General features: G+C 42.1%; 1 protein-coding gene across 2 annotated transcripts; it reads right to left on the reverse strand.

The window, feature by feature from the left end:
* Positions 1-513: 513 nt before the first annotated feature.
* LOC114253569 (cathepsin S) lies at positions 514-21,499 on the reverse strand. Of its 2 annotated transcripts, XM_028188496.2 has the most exons (10): positions 21,483-21,499; positions 17,666-17,683; positions 13,630-13,951; positions 9,912-10,064; positions 8,856-8,978; positions 5,624-5,757; positions 4,366-4,498; positions 2,727-2,887; positions 1,794-1,928; positions 514-595 (listed from the first exon to the last, which is right to left on the reverse strand). In XM_028188496.2, exons 1-10 carry the CDS (start codon positions 21,497-21,499, stop codon positions 535-537), a joined length of 1,257 nt encoding a protein of 418 aa, XP_028044297.2. In that variant the 3' UTR covers positions 514-534. The 2 variants fall into 2 exon arrangements, with proteins under 2 accessions (XP_028044297.2, XP_089595774.1); XM_089739648.1 differs by lacking the exons at positions 17,666-17,683; positions 21,483-21,499 and having other exon boundaries at positions 1,794-1,925; positions 13,630-13,941.
* Positions 21,500-23,287: the final 1,788 nt, after the last annotated feature.

Genomic DNA, 23,287 nt, shown 5'->3' on the forward strand with positions numbered 1-23,287 from the left:
TGTAAAGAATATTTTAGGTAATTTTTTTACACCTTGGGTTACATTTTAGTAAGGATCCCTAATTTTTTTCAAAAAATATTATAATAGCCTATGTCACTGGGGAATAGCGTAGCTTCCAAACAGTGAAAGAATTTTTCAAATCGATTCACTAGTTTCGGAGCCTATTCAATACAAACAAACAAACAAACAAATCTTTCCTCTTTATAATATTAGTATAGACAAATACTGTACCGATTTCGTCGTCATCTACTCGAATGAGCTCGGAACATCTTCAAACACACAAGAAAAACACAGAGACACAATATTTTTCATAATTATTATAATATAATATAATTTGAGAAAAAACAAAAAAAAAGCCCGCTGAGTTTGTTTCGCCGGTTCTTCTCAGGACTGTGGCTTTTTTTTGGAACCGGTGGTAGAGTTAACATTGTTATTTGTATTTTGACATTCAACAAGTGTGTCATACTGACATCTAAGTTGAAATAAATGATTTTGAATTTGAATTGAATTTGAATTGTAACAGATATATTAAAATTACAATTCTACATAGGTTGCCATGTTGGCGACGCCACATCGGTTTAAGCCTCTTCGTATTCTGAAAAAAAAATATAGATATTTAATTTTGTCACTATAAGTAATAACACGTAATGTAACACAATCAATCAGCTGACGCGTAGGGTCAACGCCCTTGTGGCTTCATGTGATGTAAGGAGCTGCTTTGACTTTCGACTACAGGTCAATTAACTTTACGAAAAAATATAATCAACTATTAAAAATAAAAGTTTAAATAAAGAAGTTTTCGTATTGGCAACCAAAGTTCAGCTACCTAACACTAATACAATTGCTTGAGACCAATAGAAAAATTACGCTCACGGCTTGTTTAATAATATATTAAATAAGCCCGCAAAATTATAATTTGCGTTATTACTGGTGGTAGGACCTTTTGTGAGTCCGCACGGGTAGGTACCACCGCCCTGCCTATTTCTGCCGTGAAGCAGTAATGCGTTTCGGTTTGAAGGGTGGGGCAGCCGTTATAACTATACTGATACCTTAGAGCTTATATCTCAAGGTGGGTGGCGCATTTACGTTGTAGATGTCTATGGGCTCCAGTAACCACTTAACAATATGTGGGCTGTGAGCTCTTCCACTCATCATCATCATCATCAGCCTTTATCTCTCCACTGCTGGATGTAGGCCTCTCTCATAGTCCGCCACAATGAACGATCCTCCGCCATCCGCATCCAATCTCTCCCAGCATACCGCCATCCACTCATTTAAATAATAAATATATATAAACTGGTTAGCGAGATCACGTAGACGTCACACCAAGCATTTCACCGCCCACTTGAGACAGGAAATCAAAGCTTCAATCTTATTAAATTACACTTCTGAATTCCACATCCAAACATACGATCGCTTCATTGCAGAAATAGCTAGGAACGGTGTGCGTTTATACCATAGTACCCATTAATAGCAGTCAAGCACTTAAAGAACTGGTGGTAGGGTTCTGTGTAGAAGCCCGCCCGGGTTGGTACCACCGTCCTGTCTATTTCTGCCGCAAAACAGTAATACTGTGTTCCGGTCTGAAGGACAGGATAGCCGGTGTAACATACATAAGGCTGCCCATCCAGGCCAGGATAGGCAGCGCATCTGAGTCACTGATGTAGTTTGGATGTCTATGGGCGACGGTTATCATTTCCCATCAGATGAGCCGTAAGCTCGTCTGCCTATGGAAAGCAATAAAAAAAAAAAAAAAGATAACTGAAATATTACAATTTGCATATTATATAAACCTCATGTATCCATCTTCACCCCAATTTCTGCCCCACCAGTTGAGCAGTATCCAATAATCCTGAGTATACCCGACCAATAACATAGCATGATTCAAATGCCACGAAACGCAAAAGGGGTCATCATAAACGCCGCTTCTGAAAAACGTGTTATTATCTATACATATAAATAAAATTGGAGTGTCTGTATGTAATATTAAAATAACCGCTTTTTAATACATGCAGATGAATAACATACTCGTATATATGCGTGCGTACACCAAAATAACATTTTTTACAATTTTTGTCTGTCTGTCTGTCTGTTCTGGCTAAACTCTGCAACGGCTGAATCGATTTTGACGAGACTTTCACTAGTAGGTAGCTGATGATATAAGGAGTAGCTTAGGCTACTTCTTTTAGACTAGCTTCGTCCCGCGGCGTCACCCGCGGTACGACAATAACCGCGGGCAACATCGCGGGACTCAGCTATCAATAATAAAATTTAATGTTTCCGAAGCGAAGCGAGGGCGGGTCGCGACCTGATTTATACATGATTAAAAAAAATGAGACGTGTAATGTGGTAAGCCTGTCGGTTGCGATTAGACCTCAGCGAGTCCATGCTCGTGGACTGCCTCGCGTGGCTGGAGCAGCGTCGTGGTCAGGGATAGAAAGAATTAACTTTCCTCCGATGGCGAATGATGCAATGGTATAATAATGAAAAGATTATGGGAACATTTCAAAGCTATTCCACAGTAAAGACCCCATGAAACACGAAAAGAGCGAACCCAAGATCGAACGTGTTCCCAGAGATTTAAGTAGATGTTGGGTAGATGTCAGGTACCTTACTGATAAAAACATAGTGTACTCTATTTAAATTTTCAAAATATCTTTAGGATGTATTCAGTCAAATTTGAGAGTCAAACTAGTATTAGAACATTTCTACAGTCATAGTCATACCTGTAAAGCTGAAAAGTGAATGGGGCAGCGTTAACGGCGACAGCTAGAGGACCGACAGTGGCTAAGGCCTTCTCCATTGCTTCTTCATCGCCTGACGGGAGCGTGGCCCAACGTCGCGGTCTAGCGCGCACCAAATTGCTATCGTATCTGCAGTATCCTTTCTAGAAGAATATTACAAGTGATTACTAGAATTTTCCATTAGTTAATAATATAAGGCGTCGGGCGTAGTTGTGACTAGTGCTCGTATGGCTGGACAAAAAATAACCGACATTTTTTACAATGGAAATCTTTAATGTTGTTCTTGATTGTGTTTTGCAGACTGTATTTCCTTTGTGATTTTTCTTAGGTGGTTTGTGAAGTCTGCTGTTAAATTACGAATACTAGTGAATTTTCTTTGATTTTAATTTGAAAGTAATATTGTGAAAGTATGTAATAATATTGCTCGTCTTTTAGCTGTTGAGTCCCGTTCAGAAGTGAAGGTGGTTGTGTGTTTTGTCGCGTCGCGGAGCTCCCCATTCCGCCGGTTTGCCGCCCCCTCCCTCGCCGCGCTGCCTGCTTCTTTCCCGACTTTGCGAAAGAGGAGTTGATGCGCAAACAAATGTCATTTCCAAACCGCTTCCATATCTTTTGTAGCAGTATTTGGAAAGAAGAATCCTTAAGCATTTTCATTTTAAGCGTATAAATATCCTGTTTGTTCGTTCCTATGCTTACTGGGTCATCACAATCACAGAGAATATGATTAAAGAAGTTGAGAACCTCTGTCTAGAAGATTTGGAAAACTACCTCGGTCAGTCGGGTATGGTGTACCTAATCAACAAAGTAAATGTGAAAGGTGTATAAGTATAACCTTGAAACTGCTTGTGTGTTTTAATCCTATCATATTCTCTATTCCAGGTAGGGAGGGATATTTGGTTCTAGGTTATACCTTCAGAGCATTTTGGGTAGTGATGTGATCACGACAGTGTTCAAATCCTCTATAAGGTATATTCTTTCCTAAAGCAAATGCGAAAAATGTAATTTGCATAAATTTGATAGTAAGGTATATTTCGTCTTGAGATTGATTGACATTTGACAAATTCCAAGCTGGCTGGCATTCACGTTATCATGTCTATAAACTCCGGTAAGCGCTTTTTTATCAGCCCACTCAATTACACTGCTGAACATAAGCCTCCCGCAATGTTCGACACAATAATCGATCTCGCGCATACATCCAGCGGGTTCTTCTTTTTATTGCTTAGATGGGTGGACGAGCTCACAGCCCACCTGGTGTTAAGTGGTTACTGGAGCCCATAGACATCTACAACGTAAATGCGCCACCCACCTTGAGATATAAGTTCTAAGGTCTCAAGTATAGTTACAACGGCTGCCCCACCCTTCAAACCGAAACACATTACTGCTTCATGGCAGAAATAGGCAGGGTGGTGGTACCTACCCGTGCGGACGCACAAGAGGTCCTACCACCAGTAATTACGGTTCCCGCGACTTTTAGCAGATCGTCGGTAAAGACTTAACCGACGATTAATCATAAGATACAGGCATGCGAGCCCAAGTACCGACATGGGATTGGAGTCTCATTAAAGTTGTATTGTATCAGAGAATGGTGAAAAAATGAAGAATACGACCAATAGCAACACCTTACCTTTCCAACATACGGATAATGGGACTCCATAACCAGGCCCTCTCTGGCTGCATAACGTAGGGCCCCCCTCAGGGATCCTCCGTCGCAACCCATATTGCCGTCTTTAATACTGCAGTCCACGATTTGTTGAGGACTAATAAAAATAAAAGTTTATCGAGAAACTTGTTGTTCAGGGTAGGGCCAATGGTAAAAGATCTTGTGGACGAAGCCCCATGCACTGGACTGATCAAGCGAAAGACCTTACCTCTTTTTTTTTTCCTACCTATGCTGATAGCCTTGAGAGGCTATTTTAGCTTCGCCCTAACGTTTCTAGGTGAGCTTACGGTGCTCAACCGGAGAGTTGCTAACACTGACCCTAGCAAGAGCAGTGCTTCGCAGAATCTAGATGAGAAGATCCGGCGAGAAACTCAGTGGTTAGACCTTACCAAAACCCTACTTAACGAGTGCGTGCGCCAAGCCTCAATTCGCGAACTATGGAGAACGGCTGTCAAGGCTTTAATAAACAAGGACTCCACACGACCACGGCTGCTCCACCAAGAGCAACCGACTATGATGATGATGAATAAAAATAAAACCAAGTGTTTGTTTTTCTAAACGTCTTAAATTTTATGAACGTTTTATAACGTTAAGCACTTTGTAATGTTATTAACAAAGACTGTATTCCAGATACCTATCTCATACAATAACTATATCAATTATTTTATTTTATCTTTTATCATAGTCATATTCAGGTTTCCACTCCATCTCTTTCCGTTGGTATCGTATTTGTCACAATTGATACTTCGTTCTTTTGTCTCCTGATGGGGAGATGCATTGACGATGTTATGTCTATGGGCTACAATAACTACTGAATATTAACCTTCTTGTTCTTCGTGCCCACATTCCATATTATCTATGATCGATACAGCACGTGCTCTTATCATGCTGCATAGAGATTCGGCATAAATTTCACGACCTGTCTGACTTCAACCGTATTGATTTACTTGATCCGGTGCTCTCTGAAATTCTCAAACCGGTACAACAACAGATTGAAGTGAAAAACAGTGTCGACTAAGATACGCTATGTGCATACTGATGATACCACTGATTGTAGGCAGCGGCTTGGCTCTGCCCCTGGCATTGCTGAAGTCCATGAGCGACGGTAACCACTCAACATCAGGTGGGCCGTATGCTCGTCTGCCTAAAAGGGCAATAAAAAATAAATAAAAAAAACCACGACTGATCTGACCACCGCGCATTTCGAAAAAAGAGAAGATACCTGAGCTCATTCCACTCCCCGTGCCTCTTGTATAGCTGAGCCTGCAAAGCATGAGTTACGGCAAAGGCATAACAAGCACCACATTGCCATTGCTCCTCTCGTCTCGGCTTGAAACCTTGATCCCGCCAATCTATCTGCAACCAAAGCAGGTTGATGTTTTTGGAGAGGCAAACAAGAAAAGGAAAGATCTTCTATCGAGTCGGTGAAATTGCACAGTAGACCGAAGATCCGCATGTCATTGTTCGGATGTTCTTTATAGTTAAAGTTAAAGTTAATAGTTAAAGCTAATAAAGTTAATAAAGTTTTCTCGATGTCATTAGCAAGATTCAGACAGTAGTGAAGCAGTAATGCGTTTCGGTTTGAAGGGTGGGGCAGCCGTTGTGACTATACTGAGACGTTAGAACTTATATCTCAAGGTGGGTGGCGCATTTACGTTGTAGATGTCTGTGGGCTCCAGTAACCACTTAACACCAGGTGGGCTGTGAGCTCGTCCACCCATCTAAGCAATAAAAAAGAAAAAAAAAGGAAAACTATTTTTACAGTTTAATCTAGCGTTTTTGAATTGACGTTACATTTCAAATGCTATAAAGTTTTCGTGGAGACGAATATAGTCCCCGGCACGTAACTTGGCAAGAATCGCTAGATGCGCAGAAGTCGTTTTTTAGGTCTCTTTGGTTGTCAAACGGGACGCGGGGAAAGACGTAGCACCGTTCCGAGCGCGCGATTGGTGAGTCAGTCGACCCTCCCCTCCCGCACCGCGTCCACGTTACGTTCGCTCCTGATTACACATGCGCCTACTAAATTGTAGGAACCCTTTGTTTATATTGAGTTTTTGTTACGAGTTGCTATTATTGTTTTAAATTTAGTTTTTGTTACGAGTGTTATTCTTTTAAATTTGTTTGCAATGCCAGGACCAAATACCAATGACCATATAGTCGATTCAGTCACTGAGCGTTTTATTATTTACGCCAGTGACGACAGCGACTCTTCGTTATGTCAACGATGAGGAGCCAACTCCTTCCACCAGCTCAAGTGCTACCATTCAAGGGGCAGAAAACTATTAGAAAATTACACTATTAGAAAATGATAGTGACCACGGCGACACATAATTTTTAATATTAAGTATATTTTTTTAAATAAACTTCTTAACTTTTAATTGTATTTTATTTATAGCACCTAATACACTTCACGAATTCCTCTCTTTTCTTTAACTTTCTTCTAAACACGCAGGCTTAAAAACAAATTATGGCAAATAAAAAATAAAATTTAATTATATGCGGGCAATAAAAGTGACCATTTTTTTGTTGCAATGTGCACTATGCGCGACATTACCCCCACTACACCAAAACCTTGCCAACTTACGTGCCGCTTACTATAACTAAGGTGTATTTGATCGGCATTTAGGCATAATAATGCTAACTGAGTGAGTATTTGTCGGTGCGTCGTTTGTCGTCCTATTTCTTGTACGCATGTGAATTGTCGGTTCTTAAATGTTAATGTTACGCGCTGGGGTTCGGGATAAATAAAAACTTCTACCGAATTACAAGTTAACACTATAATCAACACTTAAAAGACTTCAAAAACACTTTAAAATTTCCAATTCGCTTCTTCCGCTTCGCTTCAGGTGATCCGTTCGCTGTTTCGCTTCGAGTAGTTCCAATAATTGACTGCCTGCGTGCCATCTCTGCAACGCTTTTATAATCGAGACGAAATCCCTAGAATCGTCGTGAATATTCCACAAGTCACACAAACACACACGCATCGAAAGTACAATGTGTGTATCCGCTATCTGACAACAGATGGCGTTGTACTTCTCGAGCGTTCTAGATGCTACTAGATCCTTCGATATTCGTTCGACTATTCGGCGGTAGATGGCGTTACTCTTACCGGCGTAACATTAAGCATATCATTATCTAAGCGTCGGTTCGTTCTTTGTCGTCTGGTTCGCGTTCGTCTTTTAAGAAGGCATTGAAGATACTGCCTGCCGCCAGCCACGTCCGCCCTCGTTCCATTTCTTTTCTTTTGTTTCTTTTTGAATCCCTGTCAAGTCCCTGTCCTAGTCTATGTCTAGTCGTTGCAGGTCATATGTCCTCTTAAAGAGGTTGCACGCCACGACAATGCGAGAAAATAAGACATTAAACGTATCAAGCACCTAATTCTGGTTTATGACCGTAGTTGAGTATAATACAATTTGAAAATATTTTAATAATTAATAAAACAAATAGTAAACGCAAACAAATAAGAAATAGGACGTATTCCAAGCTCGTAGAGACGGGTAACACCATTTCGCCTGAATCCGTAACGCGGTTCTTTTGGGAGGGCGGGACAGCTGTTATAGAGTTGAGGCTTCGACCTCGTACCTCAATGCGGACTGCGACGATGTCTACGGGCTCTTATAGCTACTTATTGGTGTTCTGCTACAGGTGTACCAGGTGAGCTCATTTATACAAAAAAAAAAGTTAAAACTGCCTGCATCTTAAAAGCTTAGCTCCAATTGAGAGAGAGAGAGAGAGAGAGTATTCTTTATTGTACACCAAAAAAACAAATAAACAGTGCGATACATTAAAAACAAAAAAGTTTGAGTTTATTTGTTTTAATTAACTTTATGTACGAGAATCCAATGGCGGACTTAATGCCTAGGGATTTTCAAACAAAGGTGCATGCAGCGCTGGAGTAAGATTAGTAATTATAATGCTTAATTGAAAAACATATTGTATATTTTATGTTAAATACACGCGGCATTCCCAAAACCCAGCCTCTTACATATTATAGCATCATTAAAATTACATACAATTTACGCATACACATTCTACTTAAACATATAAATTCTGCCACCATCTACCTTAATTCATTAATTTAAGTCTCCGTTTATCGTACAACAGCTGCCCCACCCTTCAAACCTAAACGCATTATTGCTTTACGGCAGAAATAGGCAGGGCGGTGGTCCTATCCGTGCGGAAGCACAAGACGTCCCACCGCCAGTACATACGAAAATTATAATTTTGCGGCTATAATTTTTATGATACGATGTTATTCCTTCACCGTGGAAGTTAATCGTGAACATTTGCTGAGTACGTATTTCATTAGAAAAATTGATACCCGCCTGCGGGATTCGAACACCGGCACATTCGTATCGCTCAATACGAATGCACCGCACGTCTTATCTTTTAGGCCATGACGACTAGGCCAATTTAATTCAGAATTAGTTGACTTAATAACTAACTTTACTAACCCGTTTCGGCACTTTGCAACGTCTGTTATGCCTATACGCGGTCTTGTGGTGGTCTTCAGCTGGATCGAAGAGCGGGAATGCTTTGATCAGCTTCAAAACTTTCCCGAAGTACTCTGTGACGTGCTGAATGAAAACGGAAATATTCAAATGATTATTTATTTATTTGTCGGAGAAGCCACAATTATTAACACCATCGTCAGACATCGTAGGGGCGAATAGGGGTGATCGAGCTGTATTTATGTAGATCGTCGCTTGATTTGGCCCCGAATGACGTAATACGTGGTGAACTTATCTCTGTTCAATCCTTAGTGTTCATGTTTTAAGGCTCATAATATAATTTTAGGGATTAGATGACTTGTGCTTTTCGTATAGTCGGGCCGGAGTTTAGACGCGGGGGTCATGACCCTATGTGGTTGAAGGATGGGTATATGGGTGTATAACTAAACTTCTTTGCTTTTCCACAAGTGTCTGATCTCCGCCCAGGCAGTACGACAGTAAATAACCACTTAACAACAGATAGGAAGTCGTAGAAAGCGAGCTTCCCTTACATAAGAGAAATAAATTGAAAATATTTAAGATAATTTCTCAAGGCTATATAATATAATACATAATAGTCACGTATTTAATAAAATCTCGCTGAAACCAAAGCCTTTCACCCTCCATATGAGATCGCCTGGTATGTAAGCCTACTTGAACGAAAACCCCTTTAATTTCACAAGCTAATACTTTAATATAAGTAGTATTAAATAAAAAAAATTAAATTAAAAAGCGGACGGATAGCGTGGTATGGACATGTGATGTGAAGAGAGAAGATGTATTTGACTAGAAGATGTATGGAAATGGTAGTGCAAGGTAGAGGGGGAAGAGGTCGACTGAAGAAGACATGGATGAACTGTGAGTGACGATATGAGAGAGAGAAGAGTGAGTGTTGAGCTGACGGCTGATAGAAGAAAATGGAAGAGAAAAATCAGTTGTGCCGACCCCACCTATTGGGATAAGTTGGAAAAAGAAGAAGTATTAATAACTCGATGGTCGATTAAAATATTTCATACTTACCATATCTCCAAAATGATTCAAATGTAATGAGTACGACTGTATTCCCGCTAAGTACTCCCTGTTGTGTCTCGCAACCCGTCTCAAGTTCTGCCGCCATTTAATTAGCGCTGCCATCTCGTGGTGCGTAGATGAATACAATTTATTGTGAATTGCCTGAAAAAAATAGTTGATATATTTTATTACAGATGGCGTTGTTCTCAAAATGTAAACAGGGTTTTAGATTTTTCCGCTCGTTGGACTGCAGAAATTTTTGGTTTTCTGGAACTTTCTAAATTTTTTTTCCATCTCACCGTTCGTCTGAAAAGTATCTCAGACATCTCTAGTAGACAAACTCTTTCTTCCAATTGCAATCAATATTGTGAAGTAACAGTTTCGAACTTGATATTTGTAAGGAGTTTGAAACGAAATTCGTTAAAGTCGTGCTCCTTCACCAATAGACAGTGTCCACTTCGATAAAGCGGCACGACACGAAAATCCTCTCATCGTGGCCGCCGGAAACTGCATAGCCGATCCTGCGGACCAAATGGTAAACAGCCGACGTCGCCCAAAAATCCTATTTTAGGTAGGACCTCTTGTGACTCCGCACGGGTAGGTACCACCACCCCGCCTATTTCTGCCGTGAAGCAGTAATGCGCTTAGGTTTGAAGGGTGGGGCAGCCGTTGTAACTATACTTGAGACCTTAGACTTATATCTCAAAGTGGGTGGCGCATTTACGTTGTAGATGTCTATGGGCTCCAGTGACCACTTAACACCAGGTGGGCTGTGAGCTCGTCCACCCATCTAATCAAAAAAAAAAAGAATGCAGTTTTCTATTAATGTGTTGTTAAAAAATATACATATATCACCAAATAAAACTCTCTAAATGCTGATAAAATTGATTGAATACAAACATCACATGCCCAATAACCGTATTAAAACAAAGAGGTTATGTCCGTTACATCTTTAGAATTGAAGTGGCATAACTAAAAATTTTAATAAATAAGTTTTGTACTTCGAACGACTTATAAGCATGTTTTATATCATCATCAAATAAATAAAAATAAAGTGTCTGTTTGTAATATTAAAATAACCGCTTTTTATTAAATGGGTATGAATGTATATACGATACATATACCAAAATAACAATTTTTCCAATTTTTGCATGTCTGTCTGTCTGTTTGTTTGTTCCGGCTAATCTCTGGAACGGCTGGACTGATTTTGACCGGACTGTCACTGGCAGATGATGTAATAAGGAGTAACGAAGGTTACTTCTATTTTAGAAAAAATCTAAAATTGTTATCAAATAAAGTAATGTTTTGTTAAATATCACGCGAAGTCGCGGGCACAGCTAGTCAGCTTATAAAATTAAACAGTCTCTTTTCAGCCCACTGAGTTTCTCGCCGGATCTTCTCAGTGGGTCGCGTTTCCGATCCGGTGGTAGATTCTGCGAAGCACTGCTCTTGCTAGGGTCAGTGTTAGCAACACTCCCGGTTAGAGCCCCGTGAGCTCACCTACACGTCAAGAAGAAGCTGAAATAGCCTCCCAAGGCGACCAGCATAGGTAGGAAAAAATAAATAAATAAAAAGCACACGCTACTCCGTCACGCATTATCACGCATACGTTACGTGATCTTCTCTTTCCCGTTTCCTGTAGCAACTCACACGCTAACGCTCTACATATCCTTAAAGCGTAACGACCCTGCCAAACTTGGAACCTTCATAAACCTTCAACCTTCCTTACCAGCAGAAGATTCGTTGTCGTTATTTTATCAATTACTTTCTCTTCCGGTTTGAACCCCGTGAGCTCACCTACACACGTTATCGCGAAGCTGAAATAGCTATCAGCATCGGTAGGAAAAAAAAGTCTCGCTTAGTCCAGAAAAGGACAAATGAGTCGTCTATTATCAAAGGTGGCAATCTGTGCATTTGGACAAAAAAATGTTATTGATATGTCAATACAGATTGATTTGAATATAATCGTCTCCTTCAAAGAATACGGTTCAAAACCTGCATTAAATAAAGGTTAATACTTAACCTGCTATTTATCTAAGATGTCGTTCAGAAGAGTTTTGTGACTGCCAATGGAATACAAAGTCAATAATTCGTTTTTCTGATTTACCAATAATTGTCCAAAAGTCACATTGCCGGCTTTGATAATAGTCGACTCAAATGTGCTATTTCCATCCCTTTTAAATTAAGAGCATACCTTAAAGTATTAAAATCGAAAACCAAAAAAATTACAATTCTTCAATTACATTTTTGGAGTTTACCAAAAAACAAGAATTATGGCTTATGCCACTTCAATTCCGAAGGCGCGATGTAACAACACAAGCAAAATAAAAACCCACATCGATATGTTAAGATACTGTGATACGCAATGGCCCTCTAACATCTTTTGATAATATTCTTATGATAAATAATAGATAGATATAGAGATAGATAATAGGGCAATGTCTTCTAATTTCTAATGTTTGCACGTGATTATATTTTCATATCGTTTACTGGCTGATTTATTAATGATATAGTTCATTAAAAACGCTAGGTAAATATTTATCCTTTTGGTGGATTTCAATGATCGCAAGCATTGATTTGGTTGGCAGAGAAATGATCATGTGACAAAAGATGTTTATGATATTTTCGCCAAAATCTTTCTACCGATATTACTCCTTTCAACTTTTTTTTTTATTGCTTAGATGTGTTGACGTGCTCACAGCCCATCTGGTATTAAGTAGTACTGGAGCCCATAGACGTTAACAATGTAAATGCGCCACCCACCTTGAGATAATAATATGAGTTCTAAGGTCTCAGTATAGTTACAACGGCTACCCCACCCTTCAAACCGAAACGCATAACTGCTTTACGGCAAAAATAGGCGGGGTGGTGGTACCACACAATACACATCACAAGCTAAAAAGATACATAAAAAAACACAAGTAAAAAAAACAATATCTGGCTTGCAACAAAAGCTATGTGCGCACGACAAAACAAGACAAAGTGCTGAATTTGTACACAACGTTCCTTACAATTAGACGATTAATTAATATAAAAATATAACAAATGTATTGCACGAGAAACTGGCCTAAGCCTGACCAAACACTGGTAGTAGTATGTGCCTCTGATACGGACCATATATACAGGGACGTCTTAAATTAGGCTGGGGCCCTTGGGCACACAAGAATTTGGGGCCCTTTTGGAAAGTTAAAAAAGCGAATTATAATAACATTTTTTTTACTGAGTAGGACCATTTATTATAGGTACCTAATCAAATACAGTATGATATAATATGTCATTCATGATATTAGAATGCTGCTGGTTTTTTGGTTTGAGTCGATGGTGTACTTAGTAAATTAGGTAGGATGCGTTCGGAAATATTATTAATTAGTACAGTAGGAATAGGCGCAGTCATCGACATAATGGCGTAGTATATGCCTTGTAAATACCTTACTTTACCTTACCTTCTGATAAGATTACTGATTTGTGAAAAAAGTGTAATGTGTGAGAGAAATTGTCGGTCCTTCGGGGCCCCCTGAGAATGGGGGCCCTGGGCACGGGCCCCGTGTGCCCATAAGGTAAAGACGGTATTGCATATATACAATGAATGCGTTCCGATTTGAAGAGCATGACACTTTATACCATAACATTGGGGCTTAGAGTCTCTCGTCGGCTGGCAGAGTTCACTTTGTTATCTCTATATTCCAATTAAGCTCAAGCGCGAAAAAATCATGAAATGCTTCCTCACCTTATACTCGTGCCAGTGCCTTCGCGGCAAATGCTCGTGAATGAGCAGACCTTTCAAAACATGCTTCTCCATCAACCCTTCATCTCCAACGCACTCACTATAATTATACACATTTAATACATCCTTAAACCTTTCAGTTCTGTCGAAGAACATTAGGGCATCTTGCACAAACCCATCCAAGGATGTCATAGGACTTCTGTGAACGCGATTATTCTTATATTTCATTATCAAAGATTTAATTCTTAACGTGTTTTCGGTGATATTGACGCAGTTAACCAGTGAAATTTGTAGTAATAAAACAATCAACATCATTTTCGTGTTGCTTGTGCGATCGTGAATTATAAATGAATTTATTTATATGAATACATCGATTGTAATTCGATATGTTTGATCAGCGTTGTAATTGTATACGTTATGAGGTTTTGTAACAATGCAATTATGTTTTCCTGATATTTTTAGTGCAAGCTAAGCAGCTCAGAAGCGCTTATGCCGCAATTGAGTCACACGTGATGTTATATCGCAGTTATTTCGTGAGATCGAAGACGTAATTAATTAATACACAATTTCTTGTATAACACTGCTCTGAGGAATTGTTCTTTTTTTTTTATTGCTTATATGGATGGACGAGCTCACAGCCCACTTGGTGTTAAGTGGTTACTGGAGCCCATAGACATCTACAACGTAAATGCGCCACCCATCTTGAGATATAAGCTCTAAGATCTCAGTATAGTTACAACGGCTGCCCTACCCTTCAGACCGAAACGCATTACTGCTTCACGGCAGAAATAGGCAGGGCGGTGGTACCTACCCGCGCGGACTCACAAGAGGTCCTATCACCAGTAAAAGACGTAATTAATTAATACACAATTTCTTGTATAACGCTGCTTTGAGGAATTGTTCGAGATGATATGATGATCGATCTTGTTTTTACCATCGCACCTCCCGCCACCGGAGTAGAGCTCATCCATACTACCTGGAGCCACTGCGGTCATCCACAGTGCGTTTCCACAGGTCTTATTTTGCCACGTACCATCCGGCTACGGAATGAGATTTTCTAATGAAATACGTACTTAACAAATGTTCACGATTGACTTCCACGGTGAAGGAATAACATCGTGTAATAAAAATCAAACCCGAAAAATTATAATATACGTAATTACTGGTGGTAGGACCTCTTGTGAGTCCGGGTAAGTACCACAACCCTGCCTATTTCTGCTGTGAAGCGGTAATGCGTTTCGGTTTTAAAGGGCGGGGCAGCCATAGTTAAAAGTAAGATATTTAGAACTCATGTCTCAAGGTGAGTGGCGGCACTTACGTTGTTGATGTTTATGGGCTCCGGTAACCACTCAACATCAGGTGGGCCGTGAGCTCGTCCACCCATCTAAGCAATTAAAAAAAAAGAACATCAATCATCAAAGGCCTCACTGGAAACTTATCTGTTTATTCCAAGATGCGAAATCCGAATTTTCCTACACATGAACCGTAATAAAATGTAAGCCTGCCGATAATAAAGTTTGTGTTGTGAGTTTTTACACTATCTTTATATGGATATGGCAGAGCTCAAGCTAGACATGGTGGGAAATGAAGTGACGGTATCCGCGTGGAGCAAACTCTCCTGGCCATCCTCATGAGAGGCCATCCTCATGAGAGGCCATCCTTTAGCGGTAGGCAGCGGCTTGGCTCTGCCCCTGGCATTGCTGAAGTCCATGGGCGACGGTAACCACTCACCATCAGGTGGGCCGTATGCTCGTCTGCCTATAAAGGCAATAAAAAAATAAAAATAAAAGACACCGGGGTTCTGTCGTTAGTGCAAGGTGTCTCGCTCTTAACCTCCCCTACAGAACATTGAGTCTGCGGCATTATCGCCCCGATTCTGCACGTGTAGACCATTGAATGTCACTCAAATGTCAAATCTCTCACTGTCAAGACTTTGTTTTCAGTTCTGTCAGTCTGTCGCCGGACCGGTTCAAAGATAAAAGTATATTTACGCAAGATAACCAACGAAAATGCTCTATACATGCCATGAAAGAATCATTGAAATATGTAAGTTATGTCATCTGAAACAAGCAAAGTCATGGTCGTTTCTAGATAAATAAATTATTACAAAATGATTTGTAACTATGTGCCGTTATTCTATTATATCCTAGTTATCCTATATTTAAATATATATACACGCACTTGAAGAAATGCGCAGAAAAACTTGCGCCAATGCTTTGGTTAATGCACCCGCACTTCGCTTAGAGTAATTGTATTAAAAGTCGTTTCAATGATTGCTGAAATTAGTTAAAAGTTGGCACTTAAAGACGAAGAACAGGGAGTTAAGGGCAAGGTTCCACGTATTCACTTCAATAAAGCGGCAGAACATGAGAACTCCAATTGGAACACAAACGAGGCCTGAGTTAAAGAATGGTCAGCCAGATGCATCTTACCTGAACTGTTCGAGCTGAATCCACACTCCCGCCCACCTGGTTTCAAAGAAAAACGCCCAATATGGTGCATGCTTAACCACCTCAGAACGAGAGTTGGTCACTGCACCCAACTGCGGAAGAAATGGGGCTGGACGGAAAACGAAAGCTGTGAATACGGATGCCCAGAGCAAACTGTACGCCACATTGTCATGGAATGCCCACTAACGAAATTCGCAGGCCAAGTGGTAGATCTCAAAAATGTAACAAAAGCAGCTATCGATTATTTCACAAACTGTAAATTTAAATTATAACCACGCAGTGTAAACGAATGCCATACGATAAATAATAAAATAAAATAAATAACATGAGAATCCTCTCATCGTGGACGCCGATCCCGCCGACCAAATGGTAAACAGTCGACGTCGCCCAAAACACGTCATTTTGGATCCTCCCGATCCATTAACGGTGCTTTTAGGTATCCCAAGCACCGATCATCGTTCTCTTCGAACCCGTCGCTTGCAATGAAGGTCTCGGCGAGTAAATTAACCCACAGACACAGCCCATTGAGTTTCTCGCCGGATCTTCTCAGTGGGGTCGCATTTTCGATCCGGTGGTAGATGCTGCGAAACACGGCTCTTGTTGCTTGTTGTTAGCAACATTAGGTTAGGTTTAAGCACCGTGAGCTCACCTATTGGTTAAGGTTACGCTGATATAGTCTCTCTAGCTAGACCATCAGTCTAGGTAGAAAAAAAAAGTACCAAATAATGTCGATGTCAATGCTTATGTTGAAAATTTCGTTGGAGAGATTCGGGCTTCTGTCCAATATCTTGTGTTTTGACGTTCTGAGATGGCAACCGCCATAAACCTTTTAAATTAATACCCTTCCTCTGGTCAAAGTTTACTGGTGGTAGGACCTCTTGTGAGTCCGCGCGGGTAGGTACCACCGCCCTGCCTGTTTCTGCCGTGAAGCAGTAATGCGTTTCGGTTTGAAGGGTGGGGCAGCCGTTATAACTATACTGAGATTTTAGAACTTAAATTTCAAGGTGGGTGGCGCATTTACGTTGTAGATGTCTATGGGCTCCAGTAACCACTTAACACCAGGTGGGCTGTGAGCTCGTCCACGCATGTAAGCAATAACAAAAAAAGTGCCACAACAGAGCACGCAGCTGCACACATATATTCATAACGAATTGAAAGACAGTCAAATCTAGGCAGATATTTCCTAGTGCGACGTAAGATTCACACGTGATACGAAGATAAGACGAATTTCGCTATTTTGAACGCAAACAAAACTAATACTCAGATAAGCTTTATGATTCTGCCCGTAATAATTAATTAATTGCGCTACGTAATTTTTGCTGTAAACATGGAATGCAATGATGATAAAGCGTTACCTGAACACGAGAATGGTGCGTTCGTTTTTACTTGACATTCGAGAAGGGGCTGACGTCGTATCTACCTCTGTGTATGCAGCATACCGCTATGTATTTATGTATGCAGCATACAGACTTTCTGGTGGTAGGACCTCTTGTGAGTCCGCGCGGGTAGGTACCACCACCCTGCCTATTTCAGCCGTGAAGCAGTAATGCGTTTCGGTTTGAAGGGTGGGGCAGCCGTTGTAACTATACTGAGACCTTAGAACTTGTCTCAAGGTGGGTGGCGCATTTACGTTGTAGATGTCTATGGGCTCCAGTAACCACTTAACACCAGGTGGGCTGTGAGCTCGTCCACACATCTAAGCAATAAATAAAAAATAAAAATGTCCCTGCATATGTTATATGCAGTATATGTATGTATTCTTTTTTTTTCGATATAACTCTTGACAGAGTGTTAATATATATCACTATTATATTATTAGCCCGCAATTAAGTATCCTAATCTTTTCCTAATCCTAATTCTAAGGTTTATAAATTTTAAACATAATAGTGGTTATCTCTATCTATTTAGTACAGTGGCTCAACGATAAAAAGAATCTAAGCTTTGATCGAATTGATTGAATGATTTGAAATCTTCGTTGGCTCTCCGCATACATAACAAATGTTGAACACAAAAATGGTAGTCTATATAATTGGACCCCCCAATATGAACATAAGGTTATGTTAGTAAATAAACCGATTTGAGAAACATCAATTAAATGCGCTAAAAAACAAATGTTGCTTATTTCATGGACAAAAATATTTCCCATTTTTTTTTGGTTAAAACCAATTCCGAACCTAAAACTGAAAATTATCAAATTATTAAATTCTTTATTTCAGATAATAATCCATAAAAATGACTAAAGCTGAATCCTGAACCTCCTTTTTGAAATCGGACAAAATCAATGGTTTTTTTTTCTATCTATTCGTTGGCAGCCTAAGAGGCTATTCCAACTATGCGTACGGGTAGGTGAGCTCACGGACAATATTTGAGAGAATTTGTTAACACTAGCCCTTACAGGAGCAGTGCTTCGAAGCATCTACCGCAGAATCAATGTATAACATTAGCACGATGCGAGATCTTGACTGAAATAATACGATTGTCTAATTAGAATTTTTGGATCCTGTCCTCCCTTGTGGTGGGCCGTATGCTCGTGTCACGGTAGGAAGCGGCTTGGCTCTGCCCTTGGCATTGCTGAAGTCCATGAGCGACGGTAACCACTCATAATCAGGTGAGCCGTATGCTGGTCTGCCTACAGGGGCAATAAAAAAAAGCTGCCAGGCCGATGCGCTATACGCGAAACTCTTCACCTCACCCCATTAACCCCTATAATTCATTTATAGCAGGTGTCTTTCGGAACATATAAATATTAATTCAAAATACAACTTTGATCCATTTTGTCCATATGTACCTAGTCAGGTCATAAATTCTGTCACATGTTTAATGTAAAATAATTGAAACAAGTTTATTCATTATGTAACCATTCATATACCAAAATGAACTTAACAAAACATAGATTCTTATGACACTAAAGTTTATTCAAAATGACCTCCGTGATTTTGAATACAGGCCTTCAATCTGCGCGGTCAGTCGTCTATCGCAGCACGAACGAGGTCCATGTCAATATCGGCGGCTGCCTTAATCAAGGATGCCTTGAGTGACTCCAAATTGGGATGAGGCTTTGAGCACGCCTTTTCCTCCAAGTGTTGCCATATCTTGTAATCTAACGGATTCAAATCTGGACTGGAGGAGGGCCAGTCTTCGTGCCGGATGAAGTCGATTTCACGCGCCGCCAGCCAGTCTTGTGTGCTCTTCGCTCTATGAGCTGGCGCCGAATCTTGTTGGATTACCCAGTGCCTGTTATTGAACATGGTATGAGAAACAGGTTCCACAAGGTTCGTCAGGACTGTATTTTGATACACAACTGCATTCGTTTTTACACCTTTCTCACAAAAATGTACCTCTGTTAAGCCCCAATAAGAAACTCCCAACCATACCATGAGCGAGGATGGAAAATGACCTCGTTGGACACGCGGAATACGGTTGCTCGCTTCTTCACCACTGTGTGCGTACACCTTATCATTTTGTTTGTTGTAGCTCTCTTCTACGGTAAAAAATTTTTCTTCCGAAAAAAGAATTTCCCGATATTTTTTTCCCGCGTACCGCTTCAACAAAGCGCGGCATCTCTTCAGTCTCAGGTCCATTAGAGGAGCATTCAAACGATGTCCTGTTTTTCTTCGATATGCCCGAAGCCCTAAGTCTTCATTTAACACCCTTTTCACCGTGGTTCTGCTTAACCCCATCTGAAGGGCCAACAGTTTCTGCTTACGTTTGGGATTTCTTTGAATTCGCGCCTTCACAGCTTTTATCACTGCTGGATTCCTAACAGACCGAGGGCGACCACTTCTTGACCTGTCATCTATACTAGAGTCTTCATTGTATCGTTTGATGGTACGATAAACGAATCTTTTGGTTATATTCAAATTTTTCAGTATGTTCAAAATTTTAATTGGCGCGTAACCGCAACGATGCAACGCAATAACTACAACACGGTCTTCTTTAAGCGTCCACTCCATATTTAAAAATGAGTAAAATTCTAAAAGTATACATTTTTTTTTTCATGAACAATTCGAAATTCGAATTCAATAACCTTTTTTGTGGCCAGCATTCTAAAAGAAAAGTTTTACTGTGTGACAATACTTATGACCTGACTAGTTATAATAGCTGGGAGCTGGGAGCTGAAAAAAAAAGACACAGTCATCCGCCCCCAATTTATGATTGTGTTATGTGTATCAGAGACTGACAAACATACGTTTTCATTTAAATGTAAACATATATAGATAAGAATCACCCAGACAAACAAACCTGTTAACCACACAATGTTTTTTATTTTATTTTTTTATGATCGAATGATTACTGGTGGCTCTGAGGCCTTTTCAGTTTCAATAGGACAGGCGGGCGAGCTCAGCCAGGAGGGCTGGGATTTGCTAACAGCTGCCCGAGCGCTTTTTTTTTATTGTCCTTGTAGGCAGACGAGCATACGGCCCACCTGATGGTGAGTGGTTACCGTCGCCCATGGACTTCAGCAATGCCAGGGGCAGACCCAAGCCGCTGCCTACCGCTTAATACTCTCCACAAGCCACGTTTGAAGAAGAACATGTCATAGCGCTGAGGAAACACCGTGGAGGAGACCTTATTCCATAGCCGGATGGTACGTGGCAAAAAAGACCTCTGGAAACGCACTGTGACCGCAGTGGCTCCAGGTAGTATGGATGAACTCTAGTTCGGTGGCGGGCGGTGCGATGGTAAAAACGAGATGCCGGTATCATCTCGAACAATTCCTCAGAGCAGAGTAGAGCTTTCGAAGGGGACCTAACAACTCAAGAGCAGTTGCTTCGCGAATGAATCTACTACCGGATCGGAATCGCGACCTGCTGAAAAGATCCGGCGAGAAACTCAGCGGACTGATGTATGGGTAGCCACACAATGTTTGCCTGATGAAGGGGTCGAACCCACAACCCTCGGCTCAACACTTAGGACGCTAACCACTGCACCGCCGAATCAGTCTCTAATCCGTCAGTCATATAAGTAATGTTTGTTGTGCTTAATTTTAATGGCGCTATAATGAATAATCCGCCTTTTGTGCGTTTAATTTTATTTCTATCAGCCCACGGACGTCCACTGCTGGACATAGGCCTCCCCCAAGCCTCGCCACAAAGATCGGTCCTGCGCTGCTTGCATCCAGCAAATCCCGGCGAACCCTTGTAGGTCGTTAGTCCATTTTGTGGGAAGCTTACCCACGTTAAGTCTTTCGGTACGCGGTCAAGAACTTTGCGGCCCCAACTACCATCCGTTTTACGAGCAATTTGCCCTACCCTAGGCCATTTCAACGTCGCAATCCTTTGGGCTATGTCGGTTACCATGGTTTTCCTGCGAATCTCCTTACTTATGATTTGATCTCGTAAGAAAACTTCGAGCGTAGCTCTCTCCATTGCTCTTTGGGTGACCTTGAGTCTTCTGATAAGGCACAATGTGAGTGACCACATCTCAGTGCCAGATGTCATCACTAGCATCACACACTTTTTTTTTCTGGCAATGATGATAGCCTTGAGAGGCTATTTCAGCTTCACTCTAACGTGTAGGTGAGCTCACGGGGCTCAAACCGGAGTGTTGCTAACACTGGCCCTAGCAAAAGCAGTGCTTCGCAGAATCTACCACCGGATCGGAAACGCGACTCACTGAGAAGATCCGGCGAGAAACTCAGTGGGTTGTGTCTATGGGTTAATTCGGTTGTCGAGCCCTTCGTCGCAAGCAACGGGTTCAACGAGGACAGTGACCGGAAGACACACTGGTTAAAGACTTAACTCATAGATAAACAAAACCCACTGAGTTACTCGCTGGATCTTCTCAGTGGATCGCGATTCCAATCCGGTTGTAGATTCTGCGACACTGCTCCTACTATGTTAGATGTTAGTAAATTCGCGAGTGAGTGAGCTCACACGCCAATCAGAGTAAAGCCAGAATAGCCTCTAGAGCTGACAGATGGGTAAGCAAAAAACATCGTGTAATGAAATTGTGCCATAAAAAAGTATCAATATGCGTTATTATTCTGGGTATCGATAGCACGGGTTTTTTTTTTCCACAGGAGAAAATCGCCGGATCCCGCCGTGCGGGTGGAGTATGTGGGAGTTGAACCTCACTAAAAACTCCTGCCGCTCACAGCCGGCGCCCTACCCCGGACCGGGTGGGAACCCAGTCGGAGCTATTGAGACGGCGGGACAGGGTTTATGCAGAGCATATTACATCCATCCCGCCGTCCCCCAGACGCCGGACCGGCGGCCGCCTGCGACACGACCGCCGGTTCCCTCGGTCGACGGGCCAAGAGCCCGCATTGATGGCGCCGCGCTACACCTTCCCCCGGAGCGGTCGGGGGAACGCGGCTTACCACGCCTCCCCACGCCTAGGCTCCTTTCCGCACAAAACGGGTGGAGCCCGAAGCTCTTAGGGGGCCGGGTTACGGACGAGACCCCGGTCCCGACCCCCTGCTTGGCGGCGGCGGATTTCTGCGTAGTGAGGAGAGCTTTGCCTCACTCGCCCCGCCGCCTCATTCTGCGAGATGGTGCACTCGCAGAAGTCGAGCATAGCCTTCCAGGACTCGTCACCGCCAAGCATCGACGCCACGACGCCAGGCAGCGACAAGTCCGGTCCTATCTTTGCAACCAGGACACGGCGCTGCACCTCCCAAGCGGGGCAGACAGCGAGCGTATGCTTCGCCGTGTCTAGGTCGTGTCCACAATGGTGGCACCTCGTCGTCGGCTCAGCTCCTATCCGGTGCAGATACTTCCCGAAGGATCCGTGCCCAGTCAGCACCTGCACCAGACGGAAGGTGAGGCGTCCTCGGCCACGATTCACCCAGTCATCAAAGACTGGGTAAACCGCCTCGACGGTCCGTAGACCCCACGTGGGGTTGGCCAACCGCCTCGACCACGATTCGAGCACGGACCGCCGAGAATGGGCCTTCCGTGCCCGCAGCTCACTTTTGGAGGGACGCACCACGCCCAGAGTACGAAGCTCGCTACGCCACCGATAGTTGGAAGCGAGCGACTCCGCCTCCAGCTCCCATGGGGGCGTCCCCGCCAACACACACGCCGCCTCGAAGGAGACGGTGCGATATCCACGGATGACCCTGATAGCAACGGTGCGCTGCGGCCGGCGCAGGAACCGAGCCATAGCGGCCCGGTTGCGTGGCTCAGCCCATACAGGCGCACCGTACAGGGCCATCGATCGCACCACCCCCGCGTAGAGGCGGCGCACAGCCTGATCCGGCCCCCCCG

The sequence above is a fragment of the Bombyx mandarina genome, chromosome A1, assembly GCF_030267445.1.
Source record: "Bombyx mandarina strain Sakado chromosome A1, ASM3026744v2".
NCBI classification, from domain to species: Eukaryota; Metazoa; Arthropoda; class Insecta; order Lepidoptera; family Bombycidae; genus Bombyx; species Bombyx mandarina.